Source organism: Anas platyrhynchos, chromosome 5 (assembly GCF_047663525.1).
Source record: "Anas platyrhynchos isolate ZD024472 breed Pekin duck chromosome 5, IASCAAS_PekinDuck_T2T, whole genome shotgun sequence".
Classification (NCBI taxonomy): Eukaryota; Metazoa; Chordata; class Aves; order Anseriformes; family Anatidae; genus Anas; species Anas platyrhynchos.
This window is the reverse complement of record NC_092591.1, coordinates 54,562,160-54,583,788: the sequence shown is the minus strand read 5'-3', so window position 1 is coordinate 54,583,788 and position 21,629 is coordinate 54,562,160. Positions and strand designations below refer to the sequence as shown.

Genomic DNA, 21,629 nt, shown 5'->3' with positions numbered 1-21,629 from the left:
CTGCCTCCTGCCTTACCTCCCCTCCTGGCCACGGGCAGCTCAAATAAGAGCAGCCACCCAGGTAAGGGCAAGCACGTCACCCACTCACTTTAAATCTGCAGCCCCAAACCGGTTTTGTATATTTCAGACATTTGAGATATTTGAAAAGAGACTGGAATTTGGTTTTAAGTGAATCCACACGAATCCTCCCTTTGGGAATTTCCATGCTGTAATGGCTCTGCTGCTGCTTGTTTCACCTACAGCCATAATTACAGCTTGCCGATCATCTCTTTCTGCACAAAAATACATTGGTCTTCGTGGAAATTGAAAAAAAATATCAATACAAAAATACCTTGTGAAACAAGGAAAAAGTAAAGAAAAGAAAGGTCTGTTGGACAGATTAGTAGAGAAAAGCCCTTATCTGATCCCTCGAACACTTGCAAATGAAATTTCCGCAAATCATAAACTAATTATATACAAAAGAGAGATCAAAGCAAACCAAGGGAGAACAACTGAAATGGCCTACCGCTCTTATTTAGTCAAGAGCTTATTTTGTGTCTGATTTTGTAAAGCATGTGGCGCTAGTTCAGCTACTTTACATGGAGAAGAATAGTTAGCCAAATCGGCTAGGAGGAGTACAAATGAAGAACCACTGCATATTCCACAGCTTGCAGAGCTCCTGCCAGAACATGGGGCTGTCATATATACGTAATTTTCATGCCTAGGGATAGTGGATGCGTGTGTCTGTCACTCTGCGCAAGCCTCTTATTGAGTCCTTTGAGTTCTGCATGCAGTCCCCATCACCCCTTCTTCAACAAGTGAGACCCAATGGTCTGCTAAACAAAAGAAAAAAAATGTAAAAAGCAGGAAATTCTGTCCATAATGAATGATGGCAGTGGAGGGAAAGAGCCAAAAGCAGGTCTGAATTTAAGGCAAAATTCTGAGAAGTGTGCGTACCTCACAGTTAATCCTGGATATATCTGTGAGGTACAGACAGACTCAACTTCAGCTACCACACAGCTCAAAGCTGACTGGCTCTAAGCTGACTTTAGGGATAAAAGCTACCAGAAGAGTGCTGGGATGAACTTTGTAGACTCCACTGAGGAATGTGATCTGAATATAAACAACATTGGGAGTTTTGTAGAAACAGGACAGCAAAATTATAAAAGGTATTATGTTTTTTCCCTGCTTTGTCTGCATGCATTTTTTTATGCCAAAAAATAAAGAATTAGTCAGACTGAAGAGATCTTAACAACACATGGGCTCCATGTGGTAGAATTAAAATCTGCCAACTTGATAAGTGCACACCCTCCTCTCAGGTATGTCCAAAACAGCTTTGCGGGGCATTTGTGCTACAGAAATCAAAATTCCACCTCGATACTGGAAAGGAACTAAAATGGATCTACAGCAAGACTGCAGAGCGTGTACCCTGAAACCCATTTACCTACAGAAGCACAGACGTCATTTCAGAGGCAAAAGTCTAAGTTCAATAGCAGTGGTTCCAAAGTCTAGTAAGATGTTTCCTTTCATCGCTTTATGGTTTCATGATTTGCTCAGCTGATCGTTATCCAGCTAATCTGTTACCCAGAGGAGGTGCAGCTGCTATCTCTGAATTCAGTTTCTACTGCACATTTATGTTCCCCGTAATCTTCAAAATCTTGGCAGTGAGGAAACAGTGTGTGAAGGATGGCATGCTTAGCTGGGCAGCTGCAGCTCCAGGAGCCTAAAACCCAGCTGTGGAAACAAGTAAGAGCATGGGTATGGACAGACAGCAAAAGCAGCAGCAAGAAGAAGAGAACTGGCATCTCCACACTTTTATTTAGGAGCTACAAACAGAGATGTGACAGTTTAAAATCTTTGAGAAGGGAAGACTTTGGTGGCTCCATGTTGCTGAAGAAGGGGGCCTATCTCTATGGTCATCATCAGAGAATTCAGATCCTTAAGCATCTTCGCTGCCTAAATCCATAAAAGTTCACATACAGAAATCCATAAAAGCCTGTGTCACACATTTAAGCAGGATTTTTTTTTTTTTATACTGGAAGGGTATTACACATGAAGTCCCAAATTATTTCAGTATTCAGGATTTATCCAAATTCTAGTTTGGATAGATTATCAACTTCCCTCCGTACTAAGGCTGCACTATTGAAAAATGCATATTCTCAAGCAACTCGGGAGAGGTTTTAATGTTTATTTCCATTTGGAAGCAATCACAATCTCTTACTTCCTCCTAGATGAGGCTCTGCCAGCGGAGTAAACACAATTATTTGCAGTTGACCTAACAGGTCTTGGCAACTTGTGCAGAAACACGAGCTTGCTTGCTTGGTTACAACACTCTTAATTTTAAGTGATTCTGTGTTCTCCAGGTGGGTTTTCCCCTTCTTCCACAGCACAACTAAGGATGGTCTCTCAGAACAGAAGCTTAATTTCTAGTTGAATTCAAGTCTTTTAGCTTCATTTAATAAAAAATGTTCCTTCTCTTCCCTCTCTTTAGCAGTCTTTTTTTTTTTTTTTTAATGTTAGTGGCAAAGGCAGTAAATGGTCTCCTTCAGCAGGCATTACTGGTCTCTTCTTACCTTCCATTTGATTTAATATGTTAATTCCTAGAAAATGCGACAGCGTGAAAGAAAAAAAGATATGAAATCTGCAGAAACTATGGGATAACCTGTGTGCTGCTGAGTCTGACTTGTGATTTGGCAGGAAAGCTATGAACGTGAAACATGCCTTCCCCTCCCCAGTGTGAACACTACACTCTCAATTTTGCACGCTGTTTTCTCACCAATTCATCTGGTATTCTTAGATTTTGCATTGCTGCAAGACAGGTAAATAATATGAAATATGTTACATTTTTACAGTGTTTACATATCGCATCCAGGTTGAAGTTGGCTTTTATTATGGACTCAGACCTGCATTTTCTGTTGAATCATTTCTCAGTAAACAAGCTTTCTATGTTTAGAAATTTTAGCTCACACCTTATTTTCTTGATTTTCTTCTCCTGATTGTAACTGAGCTATTTAGGCATATAATGCAGGTGGTACTTGGGCTGAAAAGGAGGAACAGATTTGTTATGGGTGTTTTAATCCACCTGAAGGATAAGCTATAGAAAAGGACAGCTAACTTCCAGCCAGCCCTTCTCCTACTAGTTGTCATAATATCAGGTTAGGAAAAAATGTACTGAATACCCACTACTTTGTTTTCCTTGCTTATGAACTGTCACAAGCTTTGTGAAATTACATTTAAAATATACATGTTAAAGTAACTTGTAGAATCTCATACTCCAGGATGATGTAGGGGGCTTCCCTTAGAGGACAGCAAGGAATTACTGAAACTATTTTGCAAATTGCCAAAATGCAAGTTTTAGTTGTAATTTTTCATGAACATTTTTAAAAATATTTAATTTTGTTATAATTTTATTTTAAACAAAATATTTTGGGAGTACTTTTGAAAGGTAACGTACACATGTAAGACTTGGGTACATGGTGGTTTCACCATACACTTCATCCACAGTGGTTATCTGCAATATGTTTCATAAACATCATTCACAGTCAGTAAGGGAAAGTTTGTTTCCGCTGACACTTCCTATCATAACCTGAAAGCAGGCAGCTCACAGATTAATAAAGAACGGAAAAAAAACATACTCAAGATAAAATAGCGCTAAACTAAATAGAACAATATTAACTCTCAATTCAGCATTGGTGCAAATGATTTTTTCAGCTGCTTAAAAATACATTTTGTGAAACAGAGGTGGAAGCAGCAATTTGCCAACACCAAACTGACTATAAAAATGTTTTGATATAAAAAGGGCTAATGCTAAATACATTCCAGCACCACTACCTACTATTTATTTATATTTTGGGGTGCAAAAAAGCACCTGTTATTTATGAATAAAGAGACTTTGCTCGGTAAGGGGGAATTCCTATCCTCTGCATCCAGCAAATGCGTAATACACTTATGGGTGGCAACACCTCAACACTAAAAAAAGAAGTCACATTCTGCTCCACCTAGACAGAAATTAAAACAAATGGCTTTGTGATTCAGCAGTGTCTGTTCCAGCCCCTGAGGGTGGCATGGAGTGAGGTCCTGCGCAGTCCCACCTCGGTGCCAGGGCTTAAAGTTTAACTGCGGTCAGCCAGCATTTCCTTGAGGGCCTGAGACAGCTGCGGCAGCATGAGGTTATCATCGCTCCCCCTCCACACTGTGCTCACTAGCTCTAAAATCCTTAACCCCATGTCCACGACAGCTCACAGACATTGGGGGGCACTGACAGTAGCACAGCCAAGGCCAAGAGAGGAAACATTTTCTCTTCCCACAGGGAAGACTTGGCGGTCTCTTCAAAAACTTTGTGGCTTCACGTGACATGAAAGACTATCATTCATCCTTCCTTTTTTCTTTCATTTTTAAAGGAGCAAAGGTGCATTGCATTTGTGATTGTACATGTATAAGGATATAGGCAAGGTTTACAGACAGAAGATCTTAGACTATCTATAAAAATCCAAGACGTGGTTTTGGACACAGAAATTAAATTTTACTTATTTTTCCCATTTACACCAACTATTTTAACACGATGCGTTACCTCGCCTGCTGTACTGAGTCTGGCTGGGGTGGAGCTCATGTTCTTCAGAGTAGCTCGTGCTGTATTCTGGCTTTGTGGCTAAACCAGTGCTTTTGCTGTTGCTGAGCAGTACTCGCACAGTGACAAGGCTCCCTCTTTTTATAGCCTCAAGTAGGCTGGGGGGGGACAAGAAGTCAGGAAGGGACACAACGTGGACAGCTGGCCCCAGGTGACCAGAGGGATATTCCTTGCGACATAATGTCATGCTTGGCAGTAAAACGGGGGCTAGGTACCGGGGACATGGCCATTGCTCAGAAGGTGGCAGGGCATCTGTCTCCTTGTGGGAGGTCGCAGTGAGTGACTGCCATTGCATCGCTTTTGTTTTTTTCTTCCTCTTTCCTTCACTTATTTCACTATCTTTATCGTGACCCACACGTTTTTTCACTTTAGCCCTTCCTATTCTCTGCCTGGTCCTGCTGGGAGTGTGGGGGGAGTGAGCGAGCAGCTGCTGGCTGTGGGCTGGGGTCAGCCCACCACACCTACACATCCTTTCTTGCCTCTTTTGTTTGAGCGACAGAATTCACTCGGAGGAAGAAAACATGGCTTTACATATGCAGGCAATTAAATTGTTCACACAGAAGTAAAAGTACATTCATGATTTGACAATGTAATACCCTCAAAACTAAGCTTGCAACGAGACTTACTCACCAGATCTAACTTCAGGTCTCACCTGATGCCACACATCCAACTATTTGTTCTGTGAAATGCTGAAGAAGGTGTCATGTAATAAAACATTCAAAGTTTGTCTAAACAGCTTCTGAACCCAAATGCTTTTCCAGCATGTTTAAATGAAAGCGGAGGTGAAAGCTGGTGATGAGGATTAGGAAAATCTGTTTGATCTTTTAATAAGACAGCAGTTAAACAGCTTCTGAGCACCATACGTCCCGACACATATCATGCACTGGCAAAAAAAGGAGTATTCTGCACTGAGTCATGTTCAGCTTTTAGGAAATTCTGGTGCTATTTATAAGCTAAGTGATTAACTCAAGGTCAATACTCTTTTTTTTCCCCCTTTTTTTCTTCTTACACTTGGAATCACGCTTTTTAGAAATCTAAATCTAAAAAAGCAGAATCTTTTTTCCGACAACAAAATAACTGAAGAAAGAGGAACTAACTACCTTTTCTCTCAACAGACAAGCAGCCCCCAACAGTTATTAAATATCCATAAAAGCTACACTCTAACCCGTGTACCAATTATACGACTTAGATGAAAAATCTCTTTTTTAACAGACATAAACCAAGATGTTACTGAATTAGAATAATTATTTTTACAAGTCAGCCGTGCGGAGATTACGTATCTATTTTACCTACCTTTCATGCTGAGAGGGGGAAAAAAGGAGTGAAGACCATCAACAGCTTATATTATTCATATTACATTAATTTTCCATTACACAGGACGTGCGGGTTACAATCACAAGCAGCAATTCAAGTTCCTCGTTTAAAATGAAATCTTAAACAACCAATTGACTCACCTTCTGCTGACAGCCCCTGTATGTTAATCCCCTTAGCAGCCAAGAAACTCAGGCATGCATCTATGTTTTCAATCTATTCAAGAACAACAACAAAAAAAAAAGGAGACACAAAAGAATATGCATTGTAATAATTGTTTACTTTAATCTCCCGCCACACTTTATTGCACTCAGTCTTTGTATCACATAAAAAGTCCCTTTGCTCATTACGCGGAAACCAAAACAAAATGAAGCCTCCTAAGTTAGTACGGTCCCAAACTGATTACTATGTGGGTCTGGACTCTCTGCTATTTGTACTTGTGTGAAGCAAGTTATTTCATACTCGCACCATGAAAGATGATGACTCCATATCTTACTGAAGGGTCAAGGATGTTATGCCAGGATTTTTAACCTACAATGAGTATAACAAACGTGAAACTGAAAATAAACATGGAGGCCACATTTGCTTGAGAAGGCAGATTGCCACTTGCTCTTAAGTTGACAGCTGGCAAAAGTTTCCAGCCACAAAAGCAGTCAAATATAAAAACTGTAACTGGAAACCCCAGCTGGAATCCAAAATATGTTTACTCACGGCATTCTCCGCATGTCAGAAATGACAGACAACCCCAGTATCTCACTGTGGGGTAAATCCTGTCCTTCAGAGAGATGGTACAACTAACTGTACTACATAGCATGGGATAAAATGGATTTTGACCTGACGGGATATACACAACAGTTCTGAACGCCAGTGACTACAATTGCCACCTACAGACTAGATTTGAATCCTACCCAATGAAGTGAACTCCAGAAAGGTTGGGAGAGTTTGGCATTTCCCCCCTCATAACTCAATGCCACAGTAGAGATCCAGCTGTAGCTTTGTGCCTATATTCCCACCAATCTCCCACCAAAGGTCTGCTGTCATATTCAGATGCCTACAAAGCATTTCTACACACAAGCCAAACCTTAGACACCTCTAAAACCTTCAAACAAAATTCAAACAGAAACAACAAAACAAAGACACACACACGCAAAAAAAAAACAAAAGCAAACTCCGCAATATTTTAGGAAACATCACATAATACATGAGTAGTTACACAGAAGACTTCCAGATAATGCCACTAAACAATTTTTGCTTGTGTCGGGGCAATTGGGAAGTGATCAAGTAGTGTCTGCATGTTTGAACATCTTGCAAACACGAATTAGGCTCCATAACATCTCAAACACTTCTTCTGCTTCATAGGTAAGGAAAACAGACCCCAGTCACCACACTTGCTATCACGTAAGTACCTTTCTTCTGTGAAGTTTGGACACAGCCAAAAAAAGAACGTGAAAGATCCACCTTCTAGATCAGCTCCTGCCTACCCTTGAACAAATATAAAAATGAGGGCTTACAGCACCTGAGAGGCTGCACTCCCAGCACCTGACCTGCATTTCACGTCCTTCTCAAAGTTATATACTTATAAAAAAGCCTACAAGGAAAGCTGTCAGAAAACCCCCAGTATGGATTTCTGTCAAGGCAGTTTCATTTACTGTCTATAAATGTAACATTAAAAACATTCTCTGCTATCAAGGGAAAAAAAAAAAAAAAAAAAAAGTAATTGGCATTACATAACTGGGATTGCAAGAGTTAAAACACTGTGAGAGGATGAGATTGGTAGAAGTTTTGGATAGACTTTGGAAATAGATTTGCCAAATTGCCTGCAGTGCTCGGTCTGAAAGCTTACAGCAGGATGTAGGGTCCAAAGGTTCATTTATCCACAGCTCAATATGCTGCGGCAGTCAATCTGTTTTAGTTTCCTTCCTCAGCATTCAACGACCCTTTCAGGTTTTCAACACAACTCTTTTATTGAGGTGACCTGGGACCGGAAAGCCAAAGTTCACCTTTTCTAGAATAAACACCACACAAATGCATTCATCTTCTTACTCATTTCTACCACCCATGCTTATAATGACTTTGGTCTTTACCAAGAACACGTCCAGCCTTCCACAACCCTGGGTAGACTTCTCCCCTCCTAGCCAGGAGGGTTATTTTGGTTAATGAGTAAAGATGAGTGCTATCTCATCTCAACTCCAGATCTGCAGCTGTAGAAACTCCACAGGAGCTCTTGCAGTCCACAGAGCCCTAAACTGCTTTGCTTCTCCTCCCAGGTCCTTCACCGTTGCTCCAATTCTCCGTTAGGTCCAAGTGACCACAGGATCAAGACTGACTTCTGGGCAACCAGCTAGATCCCCACCCACGCCCCTATTTCTGGTGCTATATAGGAGTCCTTGCAGACCTCCTGACCTCATGCTCATTGCAGACCTGGCTCAGATTCAAGGAGCGCCCTGTGAAATTATTGCAACCTCTTCCCTGGGACAAAGCCACAGTTTTCACCAAGCCTTTTTAGTCACCTAATGACGTGATATGGCTCCTGCTCCCAGGCTGACGGCTGACTCCCCCAGAGAGCACGATGACTTGAGCGTGTTCATAACACAGGAGAAGAGAGCTGGGCCACACTGCCTTGTCATGGGGGCATGCAGGGTACCCTGCTGCACCGCCTGCGATGCCTGGCTGAGTGCTGAGAGAGATCGAGGCTTTGCGGTGCTCCATGGATACAGGGCAAGAACCAGGGGAAAAAACAGAGCAGTATAAAAACGCAGAGAAAAAGATTACAGGAAGTGGGCTATCAAAAATCAGAATGTGTTACAGTCAGGAACTGCTAAGAAAAAATCTTATGGAAACAGGAAAATATCCTATTTCAGTACTTAGAAACCAACCTGATGAAATAAAGTGTAATAATAGGCTTGCAAAAGCAGACCCCTTACACAAGAAAATAAACTGTTAAGATAAGGATCCTATGTGGATATATAGCATCGCATGTCTAAGGAATTCACTAAAACAACAGAACTCAAAGATAAAAACACAGCACTCATTCGGTTAACATTTATGCAATATCATCTGTGGGACCAACAGCATTATATGGCAGAATGATAGGAATGTAATTAATTGATTTGGAAGGAAAAAAAATAGAGCTCAATAAGGAAAACAAAGAAATGTGGAGAAATTCAAGAAGAAAAAGAAAGGCAGAAAGCATGAAATTATTAACATTTAGTGCTGGTGGGAATTCAAAGCACTTCCCACACAATGACTGGCTGGTGTGCTGTCCCACACAAAAATGATTTGCGACTGCCATCCAGTTCCAGTGGAGGACTCACACTCCACTTGGCTCTGTGGAGTCTCCTAAGAGGCCGAAGTGCCAAATGCTTTAGCAGGGAGCAGTCTTCTGCATCCCAGAGCTGGAAGAATGGAAACAGTGCTGTTGGGATGCGTAAGGGAAGCAATTACCCATTTTCCTTATTGTAAAAACTGAAGGTAAGAAAGCTACTGAAGTCTTGCTAAGTAGCTTATGGTGTGAATAGTGTTTTGTTGCCAGTGGCCTGAGTGAAGAGCCCTAAACTTGGTTTATCTCCTTATCTTAACAGTTAGTGCAATGCATTGGAAATCATTTTGCTTGTTTGAAGAGAGGAGTTTCCAACAGTGCAATATTTAACTAATTTTACCTACAAAAGCTCCAAGGAAGAGCCGTCTCTAGCCCCTGTTGTTTTAATATAAGAACTAACCATTTGTAATCTGCAAATAGCATTTGATGGAGAAAGATCCACTATTTCGTAAGGTGTTGGAGATACTTAGTTCCTCTGCAATGGCAGCGTGGTAATTGGACCACTTTGGTGGATACACCCCTGACAGAAGTGAAGTTTCTGGTTAGATCTCAGCTCTGTAGAGATCCATCTGCCCTGCGTTGTGACTTCTGACACGAAGTACAGTGGTCCCCTTGAAATTACATTATTCAACAGCAAGTTATTGTTGGGACTGTAGGGGCCCTTCCTCGGGCAAGCCTGCATACTGTTTAAACCCTTCAAGCCAGTGTGAAAAGACTGTGGATTTGCTAAAGGGGAGCACATATTTTCTTTAATACTGGGAGCTACAATTTCTGGCTGACTCTTCTGCCTTCTCATTTGCTTTGCCAGCAAGCGTTTAACATGGCAGAAGCAAAGCAGGAAAGATGGGAGTTGGACATCCCTCATTTCCCACCTACCCAAAACAGGGGAAAGCTATGTAAAAGAAAAAGGCAAACCAGGATCAGACATCCACAGCCTTTACCTTACTCAGACACATTGCCAGGAGAGTTTGAAACTGAGCCATGCCTGCTTAGGCTTCCTTGCCCAAAGCATCTCATGAATTTGTGGTTTCAAACTGCTGCGTACGAGCTGTTCGCGATAGAGCCATCTACCAAAGTGCATTATCAGTTCTGCACCCAACACAACAGGTACTTATTCCAAGACGTCCCCAAACTCCACTGCCCACCTCCAGGGGCCGTCCCTTCTCCAAGCCGGCCGTCACCAGAGGATGCTCAATCTGGGAAGCTCATACTGCCCACTGCCTAGGACTCGACACCCCCAGAGGACCGCCTGTGGTCCGACTCCTCACAAACAGCTTTAGATGTCCCCAGCTCCCCCCAGGCAGCTTAAGCTAGCTATTAAAGCATGTTATTTTTTCTGCTTGCTACACAAGATAATTGAAAGAAAAAGGGCAGTTCATCCAAAGAAAAGAGTTACAGCTGAGTTCCTCGGTGATCATCTTTTCTACTGCCAGCCCAAGCTGCTGCTTTACAAGCATTCGTTATCCACATTTGTCATTTTGCTATGATACTTAAGACAGCTTCCGTTTAATTAGGAGATTGTATCAAAAAATAAAACCTCACAGAATTCATCTCTCATGCCTGAACAGAAGTCGAGGTGTCACAACTGCCATTCTCATACATGCAGAAGCGAAATGAACGCTTTGTCAGCTGCCTGAAAACTCCCTTGTAATGTGAGTCCCTGGGTGGCATTTGCTACCCGGAAAGCTGGGAGCAGAAGGCAGCTCGGCAAAGAAGTCGTGCGTGGACGTAACTTTCCAGCAGCAGAGCAGGCGGTGGAAGCAGGAGTTTCTCTGTTACACCAGCCTCTGGCTGGAAAAGCAGCATTAAATGCTCGTGGTCACACGTCTTTATTGATTTCTAAGTACATTATAACAAGTACATCCCTCTACATGGTTGTTTTCATTCCCACCAGACCTGCACGCTCCTCATTCCTTCCTAGCATCTATAACACTTCAATACACCCAAATTTAACAACTTCATTTATTTAATTCTCACTGCACTGTTACTTTCCTGGGCACATGAGTCAGTTTTCCCTCTATTTTCTAATATACCTTACAGTAATTGTGTATTTCTGGCAGTGCTGGCCACAACACCCGCAGATGTTTTTGCACTTGTCATATAATAGCAATTTCTACTTCTATTCTTGTCAGTGCTAGAAAGAAAATGGCCTAGCAAACATGCCCCAGCCTGTATAGGAAGAGAGCATAGCAGGAACAAACAAAAAACCGAGCCACAAATATCATCGTTCTGTAGCTTGGAGACCCAACATGGGCACTGATATATGCTGAACACTGATTGTTACACAAAGACTTGAATATGGAAGTGCCTACACCTAAAGCTGTATGTTCAAGTCTGCCAAGTCAAACAGAGCAGGGTAAATTATAAACAGCGCTGCCCTTTTGACAGATACAGATGTTTTTCTCAAACAACCGGAGTTAAGCTTCTTGTAGGTTCCTTCCCTTGGAAGCCACGGGATGTTTCTTGTATTGTGATGCAAGACCTCTGCTCCCAGCTTTTACAGTGATAAATGTGGAGTTTGAGTTCATGCAGAAAAACCACCACTTATATTCAGAACAGGACTTGCCATTCGACCTCAGGCTCCATGTTCTGGCCAGTGTATGAGTTTTCAAAGCAAGAAAATGAAGATTGATTTCATGTGAAATTTTATAGCTTCACCAGCTCTTATGCAGTATGACAGCAGACTTCTCATACAACGTAGAAAACAAGGAAAGAGCCAAACATGAGCTGTTTCCACCAAGCTGTTTCTGAATGTACTCCCTGTCTGTGTTTTCAGATCAAGCTTAATATTGTTGTAGCATGAAATATATGAAGAGCTGTAAAATCTGAAGTCATTACATCGACAATCCTTAAATTCATGGACTTTTTTTTTTTCCACCCTCAGATAACGTCTGATACTCCTTTTACACTATTTCCTAAACATATGTATATATAAGAAATACCAAGGAAAAAAGTGCAAACTCCTTTTTCCTAAGAAAAATACAAACACTAATTACTATTGCTTAGCTTAAAATACATTTTCATTGGTATTTATTCTAGTCAAAATATACCTGTACCTCAGCTCTTCCTAAGAGGGAATAATGGGACAAAAAGTATTTCTCCACTTTGTTATATTGTACAAATCAAGACCTCTGAGACCTCTTCTGCTGGGGGGCTTATATCAGCGTTCCTAGCATAAGTACCATAAAATGCACAAAACCTGGAGACACGCTACACGAGGCACCCACCTGGTTCCTATAGTACTTACGTGGTATGAAATCCCTGTCCACACTGAATTTTCCTTTTCCAAAAGCATATCCACAGCTGCACTCACAACACACCTACTACGAACAGAAATGCGTGCAGGAAGCACCACAGAGAAAGCTCCAGTTGATGATGTCCACATTTCTCATCTCAAAGGACACTTTTACTGGAATGGTTTTAGGAAATCCCATGCAACTCAGAAGTCCTGCCAAGCTAATCTGGTCTTTCTGCTGCTCGCCTGTGTGTGGAAGCATGGAAAGCAAGGCTTTTGACAGCCCTGTCAAGAGCCAGGTCCCCACGCAGGGAGGATATCTCCAGTCCATCTAATGTATTCGGTTCTACCCAAAACATCCTTGAATGCTATACTAAACAATATTTTTAAGAGCATAAATGCTTAAAGGAATGACTGATGCTAAAACTACTCCTTACTGTACGCATAGGCCTTCGTATGCTGTGTTGTATTTTCAGAAACACTAGCCCAATGGTTGAAGACTATTAGCTTGAATTTGCAGCAGTAACCCAGAACTTAAACTCATGTTGCAAAAAAATACACAAACGGAGTTTTTGCCTCAAAAAAAAAAAAAAAAAGTTTCATTTGGACTATCCTACTAATTAAATGATTATTTATAATAATAAAGCAACCCACCAGCCAGAATTAATTTTAAGTAACACAAGTTACAGATTCTCGATTACTACAAGTGGGATCGCAGAACACTAGCATATGTCCTGGTTTCATTTTTCAAATACAGTTTAAAAAAAACAAAACATAACAACATAATGATCATCTCATAGCTGTGTCATTTGAAGGAGCTGTTGCAGCATGGCCATGGACAGTTGTTCTTTCCTAAAAAAAGAGCCCTGGGAAGAGAGCTGCTGCCACAGCCTGTTCCCAGGCAGTGCGTGCTCTCCGCTGTGGCTGATGGACATCCTCGTGCCTGAAGGTCACAGCTTCACCTGCTCCTGACTTGTTCTGGTCTGGGACACCACCACACTTGTGCTCCCTCCTGCCTTGCACCTGGATCCTAGGTTATATCTTCTACAGCAGCTCTCCAACACAACCATTTAGCTAAACATTACTGCTGGGCTTGTCCTCAGGCAGGTCAAACATAAAAATAATCCTTCAAAAAGCCAACAGATAAGGTGCTCTGGATATGTATTACTATTTTTCCAGTCTTATGTGTAAATATTCAAGTGAAAGACATCAGCACATACAGACAGAGATCTTCACATACTGACATGGAATGACTCTGGCCCCTTCACGTATTTGCTGTTTCATCTATCTAATCCACAAGGGGCACAGAAACACAGGCAATTCAAGAGGTCAGATTTTGGCTTAAATTAACAGTGAAATAAGTGATCAAATAAAATCTAACTATGCCTTTGTAGTTAAGCTCTTATCTTCTAGTTGTTCCTTTAAAATTACTTTTTAAGTCAATTCCCTGTTGCTCCTTATGGGCTTAATGTTTTTGCAGAGACAGGTGACATCTAAGTTCTAGCATCACTCCATAGGGCATAAAATTAGAGCAGACCACAAGGGACCATGAAGACAGTCCCTTATGGGAATGACAGACTGGGAAAAGCAGCATCTCCAAAGGTGCCATATACATCCACTAAATGGTTAGAACAGTACGCATGTCATGTCTTATCTCCTGTCTCCACATGCAGAGGAGTTTTGGTAAGCATAATAGCGTAACAACAACAGTCCAGGCATCTGGAAAAAAAAATACAATTAAATGAATGTTACCTAAGGGCAACACTCATTAGAAAGTGAGAAAGGACATCTAAATACAAGCAACCTGTCAGATCACCTCTGTAGTAAATCATTTTTTTCTACGTGACGACATGCAAAAGCCTGACTCTGTTGTCTTTACAGAGGAAGGGAAGGAAGGAGCGCCATGCAAGGTTCCCAGCAGGGAGGAAATGCCTCCTCTACAGAGGAAAAACTGTACTTTAGGTTCATACATGGTAAAAAGCAACACAGGAAGCTTAGGGAAAATGCAGTGCTCCACACTCCTAACTTGCACGCTTGGCCACATGCCTCCACAAGCAGCTCTAGGAGCGAAGCTGCTGTGTGCCGCTGGGCAGGCTGGCACAGCTCCAGCTGATGTCTTCCTTTCAAACTAACATTCAGCCACAAGGAAAAACGCTGCAGGTCAGGGCCAAAAGATACCCGTTTGTCACTAGTAAAATTCAACAGATTAAACCTGTAAACACACGCTGACCATAAGGCACAAACTCCCCAAGTAAAGCCGGGCAAACAGCAGACACAAACGTTATTACATTTTCAGATCAACCCTGGAGAAGCATTACTTGAAAATACATGGCTATGTTTAACCGCAGGGACGTGTTTCCAAAAAAAATCCTACAGCAGGAATTTGCAAAGGGGGAAAAAAATGCTTGTGATGCTTCTGATCCTTCCTGAGGAGCTGCTGCCCTGATTTAGCAGCGCATTCCCGGCCAGCAGGCTGCAGGGACCGAGTGGCCAGGCAGCCAGGTTTCTACCCCTCACACAGTTACTGTGGCTGGCTGCGGCAACGTTTGGACCATGCTGGTGCTATCAACTTGCCTTTATTCAGAGGAGCAGGCTGGAGAGGATGCCAGGTCTGGAAGATCAAAGAATAACACGCCAGGCGTCCCCTTCTGAAAAGGAGGTTTCTAAAACTGACAATAATAATTTCCACGAGAAAAATACAGATGACTAAGAATACTTTAGCTGCGTTTGTTGCAGCAGTTGTTTATAGCTATTTGTACAAAAAGCATCAGCTCACCCACCTAGTGGATGTTATACACACAGGGAGCTGTTCAAGCAAGGCAGACAGTTTCAGCTCGCAGTGTTCCTGCCAACCAGCTCATTCAGGTGTATTCAGGTGTACCCATTACATATAGGCCACATCACACCACCATTCATATTTGTTATTTCCATTCATTAAACCATCCATTAATAACGCAAATATGTACAGCATACACCATACACCTGTTGTCACGAAGATTTCAGCATCTGTCATGAAAAAGGGGGAAGCTTTTTTGTGCTTTCTTTAAAAAAAAAAAAAAAGTGAATCTGGCACAGATCACATGGAGGAGACAAGTGAACAAATTGACGTTAGCAATGAAATTAAAACTTACTGCACTGCATGCTTATAAACAGGGGCCCTGCCAGGCTGATGAGTTCTCATATAGGCTGCTGTTTGGCTTGGGATGTCCAAAACACACTGCAGAACAGCTCTTTTTCACAATGCAAGTAATCAGTCAAAAACTAAAATAGCAGTCAAATTGCCATTACTGGAGTGATGTTTCCTTGCAAAAGGGAATGTATTGAAAATAAGGGTCTTCATCTTGAATTTCTTAAAGTCCTTGGGAAGAATCAGAGGCTCTGGCCTACATTGCAGTACAGGACTCTTCATGTTTGCAAGACAGCAGCAGAAAGACTGAGCATTTTACTAGTACAACTTGATGTCTGCATCAGAAAGTAATGGTTCTGCAAAAACTTCTGGTCAAGACACACATGCACACAAAAAAACTTCTCTCTGTTACTTGATAACACAGATACTTACATACATACACAAAGCGATCATCCTTAAAAATAATAAAACCCTACCACAAACCGACATGAAAACCACAGTTATTTCCTACCCTGTTTATAGGAAGGAACTGTGGTGTTGGTTCACCCTATATTCATGCCTGTTTCTCCAAATTCTTGCCTTCTTGGGTGTCCCACAACTTCCCCAGGCTTTGCATGAAACCATGAGAGAGTTCCTCTATCCACCTACAGATTCCCCCATTCTTCTCCCTTCAGCATGACAGCTTTGCTATCACTCAACTCCTTCAAACTCCAGTAGTACAGGTGACACCCTATCACTTCTCCCATTAAAAAAACTTTCATTTTCTCATCAGCCTTTTCTCATTTTTTTTTTTCTTAAATAATACAGATATCTCTTATCTCTTTCTACTGCTACATTCAATATTTCTTAGTTTTATATTCAGGATGAAAAAAAAAAAAACAACAACAAAAAAAAACAACTCTACCTTCCCTACAAGAAAAACTGCTGCTGCCTTTTTTTTTTTTAATCTTTTCTTCCAGTCCCACCTTCAGTTGTCGCCTCTGCCTGCCAACATACCTCTTCACTTCCAAGCATTTCCTCTCTGCTATGTCTTCCAATCCATGTTCGAAAAATTAGCTTTCTTTACTCAGCACTCTCCCCAGTCTCTTTTATTTTAGATGATACAGATCTTTTTCTTTTACCTTGCTCTCCACAGATCTCACATCTTTCAAATGTCTCGTATCATTTCATCTTTCCTGTTACCTCATCTGTTACGATTTATCACTTGTATGCAGCAGGTAACACAACTACCTCTCTCTCCCCCTCCTTGCAGTGCTAAGCAAGAAGTACACATTAATACTCAGGATAATAATGTGCTCGGTTATCACGCTGTGCTAAAGGAATTGCAGTGAAACTTCCTTCAAAAGCTGCAAACATTTTACAAAACGCATGTCCTCCCTGGGAGAACACAGCACCTACAGAGCAGGATTTCTGCAGGCTCCCATTAAAGCCAGACCTGGTATCTGTGTAAAAGAAATCCCTTACATACTCTACCTGTTTGCTGATAAAGTAATTATGATAAAGTATAAAAAAATAGTATAAAAAGTATATTAAAAAGAAAGTATAAAAGGAGTATATAGAAGTACCCCAAACATATTGATGTTATTGATAAAACAAGAATCATTTTTACAAATTGAAGTGATACGAACCCCTTGGTAATAGTACTCACTGAGGTACTCACATGAATAGGAATTATCTGCACTACCTACAAGGTAAGGTAGCATGCAGCACCTCCTATATTGCCCAAATACTGCAGGATGTCAAACGCTGAGCGCAAATACCATCCCAAAACAAGAGGCAAAGTGACTGTTAGAAAAGAAAACATCCCTGCTTTTCTGTAACCAAACAGTAACAAAGATACAGCCCTACTCATGCTTATTGACCTCAGGCTTTTTTCGGAAGTGGGTAGGAGAGGAAACCAGCCTTGTTTTACCCTCCCTCCCTTAGTTCTCAAGAACTACGCCAATATTTTCTTGTACTTCGTTCCAAAAACCTAAATACAATTCTGCTGATCATCTCCAAATTTTCTTGGCCCCAGAGCCTACGCTCCATGCTACTACATCCTCCATTAACCACAAGACTTTCTGCATGCCAGCTGGAACTAATCACCCCAATTACAGGCTTTTGTTTAGAGAAGCATCTACAGTACAAAAATATAGGGGTTTGAAAGGAAAAAAAAAAAAAAAAAGAGTTCTTTTGCAGAGGAAAAGATATAGAACTGACTATAAGAGATTATATATTGGAAACAGCCAACTGTTATCCGGAGCAAAAGAAAACAGAGATGCTCCCAAGAACAGAGAAACCCAGAGAAGAGGAGAACAGGGGAGAGGTTCTCACCTAGGGGGCTTTTCATGGAGTCAGTGGGGACCTTTGCCATGTCATTTCTGGCACCGGGGTGAGGCTGATAGACACTGATGGTCCCAAATGGTTCTGCAGTACTGAACTTAATCTGACAAGGCTTAGCAGCACTGCCTTCGAGCCTGACAGACCCGAACTGTATCTAATGCTCAATCTGGACAAATCTGTACGATGCTTTCCAACATTGTGCAGCAATGGGAACAGCGATGCAAGGAGACCTGCTCTGGCTCCGGGTTCAGCTCTCTAAGGTTTGGTGGGCTTTGCTGGCTTAGGATCGCACCACATGGAAGCAAATCCCCTTGTGTTCACACACTCCTAAGGGCTGGGGCAGACACAGATCCGCTCCAGCTTTCCAGGCTGACACATCTGGCCACACCTGAGCCAGCTCTTCTTAATTCATTTCTCACGTCTCTCTGCCCATGGCATGGTGAGCCTACAAAGCAGGTTGCTGCCCAAGGGGGAAAGATGATGGCAGGAGGCTTCCTGTTAAGCTGTGCTTTATTTCTATTAATCAGCATAGTGTCATTTATGGTGCCTTTATTTATTTATTTCATCTACTCCACTGTGATGCCCAGCTTACAGATGCTACAGTGTAGATATGGGTTTGAAAATTATTCATTTTAAGAAGTATGACCAGATGTCACCTCTGTACAGAAGTATCAGACACACACGCAACAGGGCCCACACTCTGGAAGATGGCTGTTCAGGCACGTGAGCTATATTAAGAGGAAAAGCGCCCTGAAATGCTAAGGATGAAGACTGCCATGCCTAACAAGCAGTGTAACGTATACATTGTCCCCAGAGTGCAGGAAACCTGGAAAAGGGCCGTCTCCTCAAACGCCACCAGCAACTGTGTGAGCACAACCTCCATGAAGAAATTTCTATTCTTGCCTCAATATTCTTCATTGTGAGATGCTAAACAGCTCGGGAAACACGCACGCTCCTGCAAAAGCAAGCTATATGCATAATCCTTGCTTTTATGTGAGGAAAACCACTGGGGATGCCTGGCGATGACTAATGGGCTCAGTCTCACGAGCAGGGTGACACAGAACGGCCAGCCCTACTCACCCCACCCTCCTGAACCAGGGACCGGAACAAAATTAGAGCCTAGGAGGAGGAAGTGCAGAGCAAACACTTCTTGCCAACGCTCTTCATAACTCCTGACGCAGCACACACCCTCTGCATGCTTTTATATCCAGATCTGTCTTCTAAAAGCAACCTACAGCGTGCATCAGACTATAAAACAGAACAATGTTGTTCCTTTATGGAGAATAGTGACTTCAAGCGACTTGGCTACAACATTATGGGCTCTGTTTTATACTCCAGTCCTCAATGAAATTCAGTTCTTACAATGCATTTGTGGAACATTATAGTAATTGTCAAAATTTCCTCAATTATTTATGCTCCAGACAGCTGCTGTGGATACAGCAAGAATAGCAACCAGTCTCTTCAAAGCAGTAAAAAGTAGCAGCGATAAATCTTTCAGATGGCTTTCTTTTTAAGGAGTGCTTGCTCCGTGGGTTTGAGCAAGATTGATAACTTCCAAGAAAAAACAAAAAGCCCAAACAGAAGAGCAAAACGCAGCGTTGCTCCTGACTTCAGATAGCAAACTCTTGTCAAATCTTTAATCTTACTTGCTCAGCTACGTGAGTAGCTGTACTCAAGTTACGGTCTGGGAGGTGGGGACAGTTGGGAAGAGAGCCATAAAAATGAAAAACATTAACATAGCTTCATAGACTGAAAAAATGCTCTGGTGTCCCAAAGCGAGCATTTACAATGCAAACGGGAGATTTTAGAATATTTATTGTGAAATGAGGTTTTTTTTCCTCAAGATACACAATAACCTTCTTTCAAATGACAAATTTGAAACCCTCCTGCCTACGAGGCATTGTAAAAATCAGTTTCTTACTACTTACTTGCTTAGGAAAGTTATGCCTATAATTTTAGTTTCACTGATATTCAAGGCAAACATACTCTCAAGGTACTATACTCTTTTAAGATTATTGTACTATCTTCTTTCTTTTTTTTTTTCCATTCAAATGTTATTTACAAGCAAGACACAAGCCTAGATCTTTTACAAATCAAAACTCATCAGTCAAAAAACAACTTACATAAAGAGGAACATGTAGTTTGCAATTTGACTTTTTCCCCCCATTTAGTGTGTTCTGATAATCTATTTTGTTCCTTTCAAAGAACGCAGAAACTCTTAATCCAACTTTAAAAATAAAACTCTACTTTTACAATACTATTGTCTACATGTATCAAGGATCAACATTTTAGTTTTGTATATTCCTCTTTAACTATGTGATATTTCAGAAAAATAAAATAGAATCATAGAATGGTTTGTAACAGAAGGGACCTTAAAGATCATCTGATTTCAACCCCCAGTAAAGTACCAATAACAATACCCAGTATAAGTATATGCCAAACGATTAGGCCTATTTCAAAGCCTGTACAGGAGAGTGGGATAAAGACTTAGAGTATTCATGTTCTTCAGATTATACATGAACTTCAACTACTGTGAGAAACTAGTTCAGAATTGTTATTAGAAGTCCCCCCAAGCATTGAAGTGGCAAAAGCTTACTCAATACTAAGCCACATACATGCAAACAACAAACCACTTTACTACTTACCATTTGCGATCTATTTTTTGGGCATCCATTGATGTCTTCAATCTTTTCATTTGCTGAAAAATCCAAAATAAAAATAAAAAATAAAGCACAAACTATACCAAGGACATCATACCAATCAATTGCAGAGCATTTGCTGCTTGCTAAGTAAAGGGGTTAAGGTTGTAGTTGTCCAATCAAAGCGAATGTGTGAAATACTGAGACCCATCTAAAAAAGCAGCTGGAGTTTTCTAGTGGGTCATGCCTCCAGAGACAGCTGGAGCCAGAAAACAACTGGTCTGGCAACATCTTGTACACTGACGGGTAGCTCCTTTACACTACAAAAAAGATTTAATCTCTGGAAACTGAATCACTGCTGGGTGGAAAAGTGCATGCTACATATGTGGAGATGCTTGCTTGTCAATTGACGTGCTCTGTAGAGTTGAAGTTTAGACAGAAAAATTATGATCAAGTCTTATTTATATATTTTTATTTTTTTTTAAAGCTGCAATCACAAAACCACTTTTCAAGCATCTTAACCATGGCTCACCTGGAACACAATTGCAGAAAAATACATAGTTTTAATCTTTAAAGTCTCAAGAGAAATAAGCTGTGGAGGTGTCTAAATGTTTGCCTTCAGTCTGTTTGCTCACTTTCACCTTTCAGTATTAGGCACTGAAATGGTTTCTGTGCTCGACTGAAGAACCAGTTATAATCAAAGCCCTGTTTCCCATAGTTTTTTCTCTGTGTTAAAAGCAGGCTTTCCTCTCCCATTTGATGAATTGAACGGAGTTGTCTCCCATTACCCTGTACGTTACAAGATATGTTTTTCTACCTAATGTCTATCGTCAGGACCTCAGTCAGAACTCCATCTAATTTTATGTTTCTTCAGTTAGGAATATCAAATAGGGCACAGTATTCCAACAGCAGTCATAAAAATGTCAAGCAAGGAGCTAGCAAAACTTCTTTACTCTTACTTTTAATACACCAAGGTGTCACAGTACATCTTTAGGTCAGTAATGCATTAGGAATTGATGCTAATACGAAAAAGGTTGCAGATAAAATTGTTGTACTGTTTCCCAGGA

The 21,629-nt window shown here is 41.2% G+C and overlaps 1 protein-coding gene across 8 annotated transcripts in view; it reads right to left on the bottom strand.

Moving 5' to 3' along the window:
* The window catches only part of NAV2 (neuron navigator 2), a 424,692-nt gene that overhangs the window by 141,416 nt on the left and 261,647 nt on the right, over window positions 1-21,629 (bottom strand). For 7 of the 8 annotated variants that reach the window (XM_072039124.1, XM_072039125.1, XM_027458933.3 and 4 more), the window contains 2 exons: window positions 20,569-20,621; window positions 6,061-6,133 (listed from right to left, as the gene is read on the bottom strand). In XM_072039124.1, the coding sequence (XP_071895225.1) occupies window positions 6,061-6,133; window positions 20,569-20,621 (126 nt within the window). Of the gene's footprint in view, window positions 1-5,899; window positions 5,922-6,060; window positions 6,134-20,568; window positions 20,622-21,629 lie in introns of those variants that run through there. The other variant, XM_072039129.1, reaches the window with a different exon arrangement.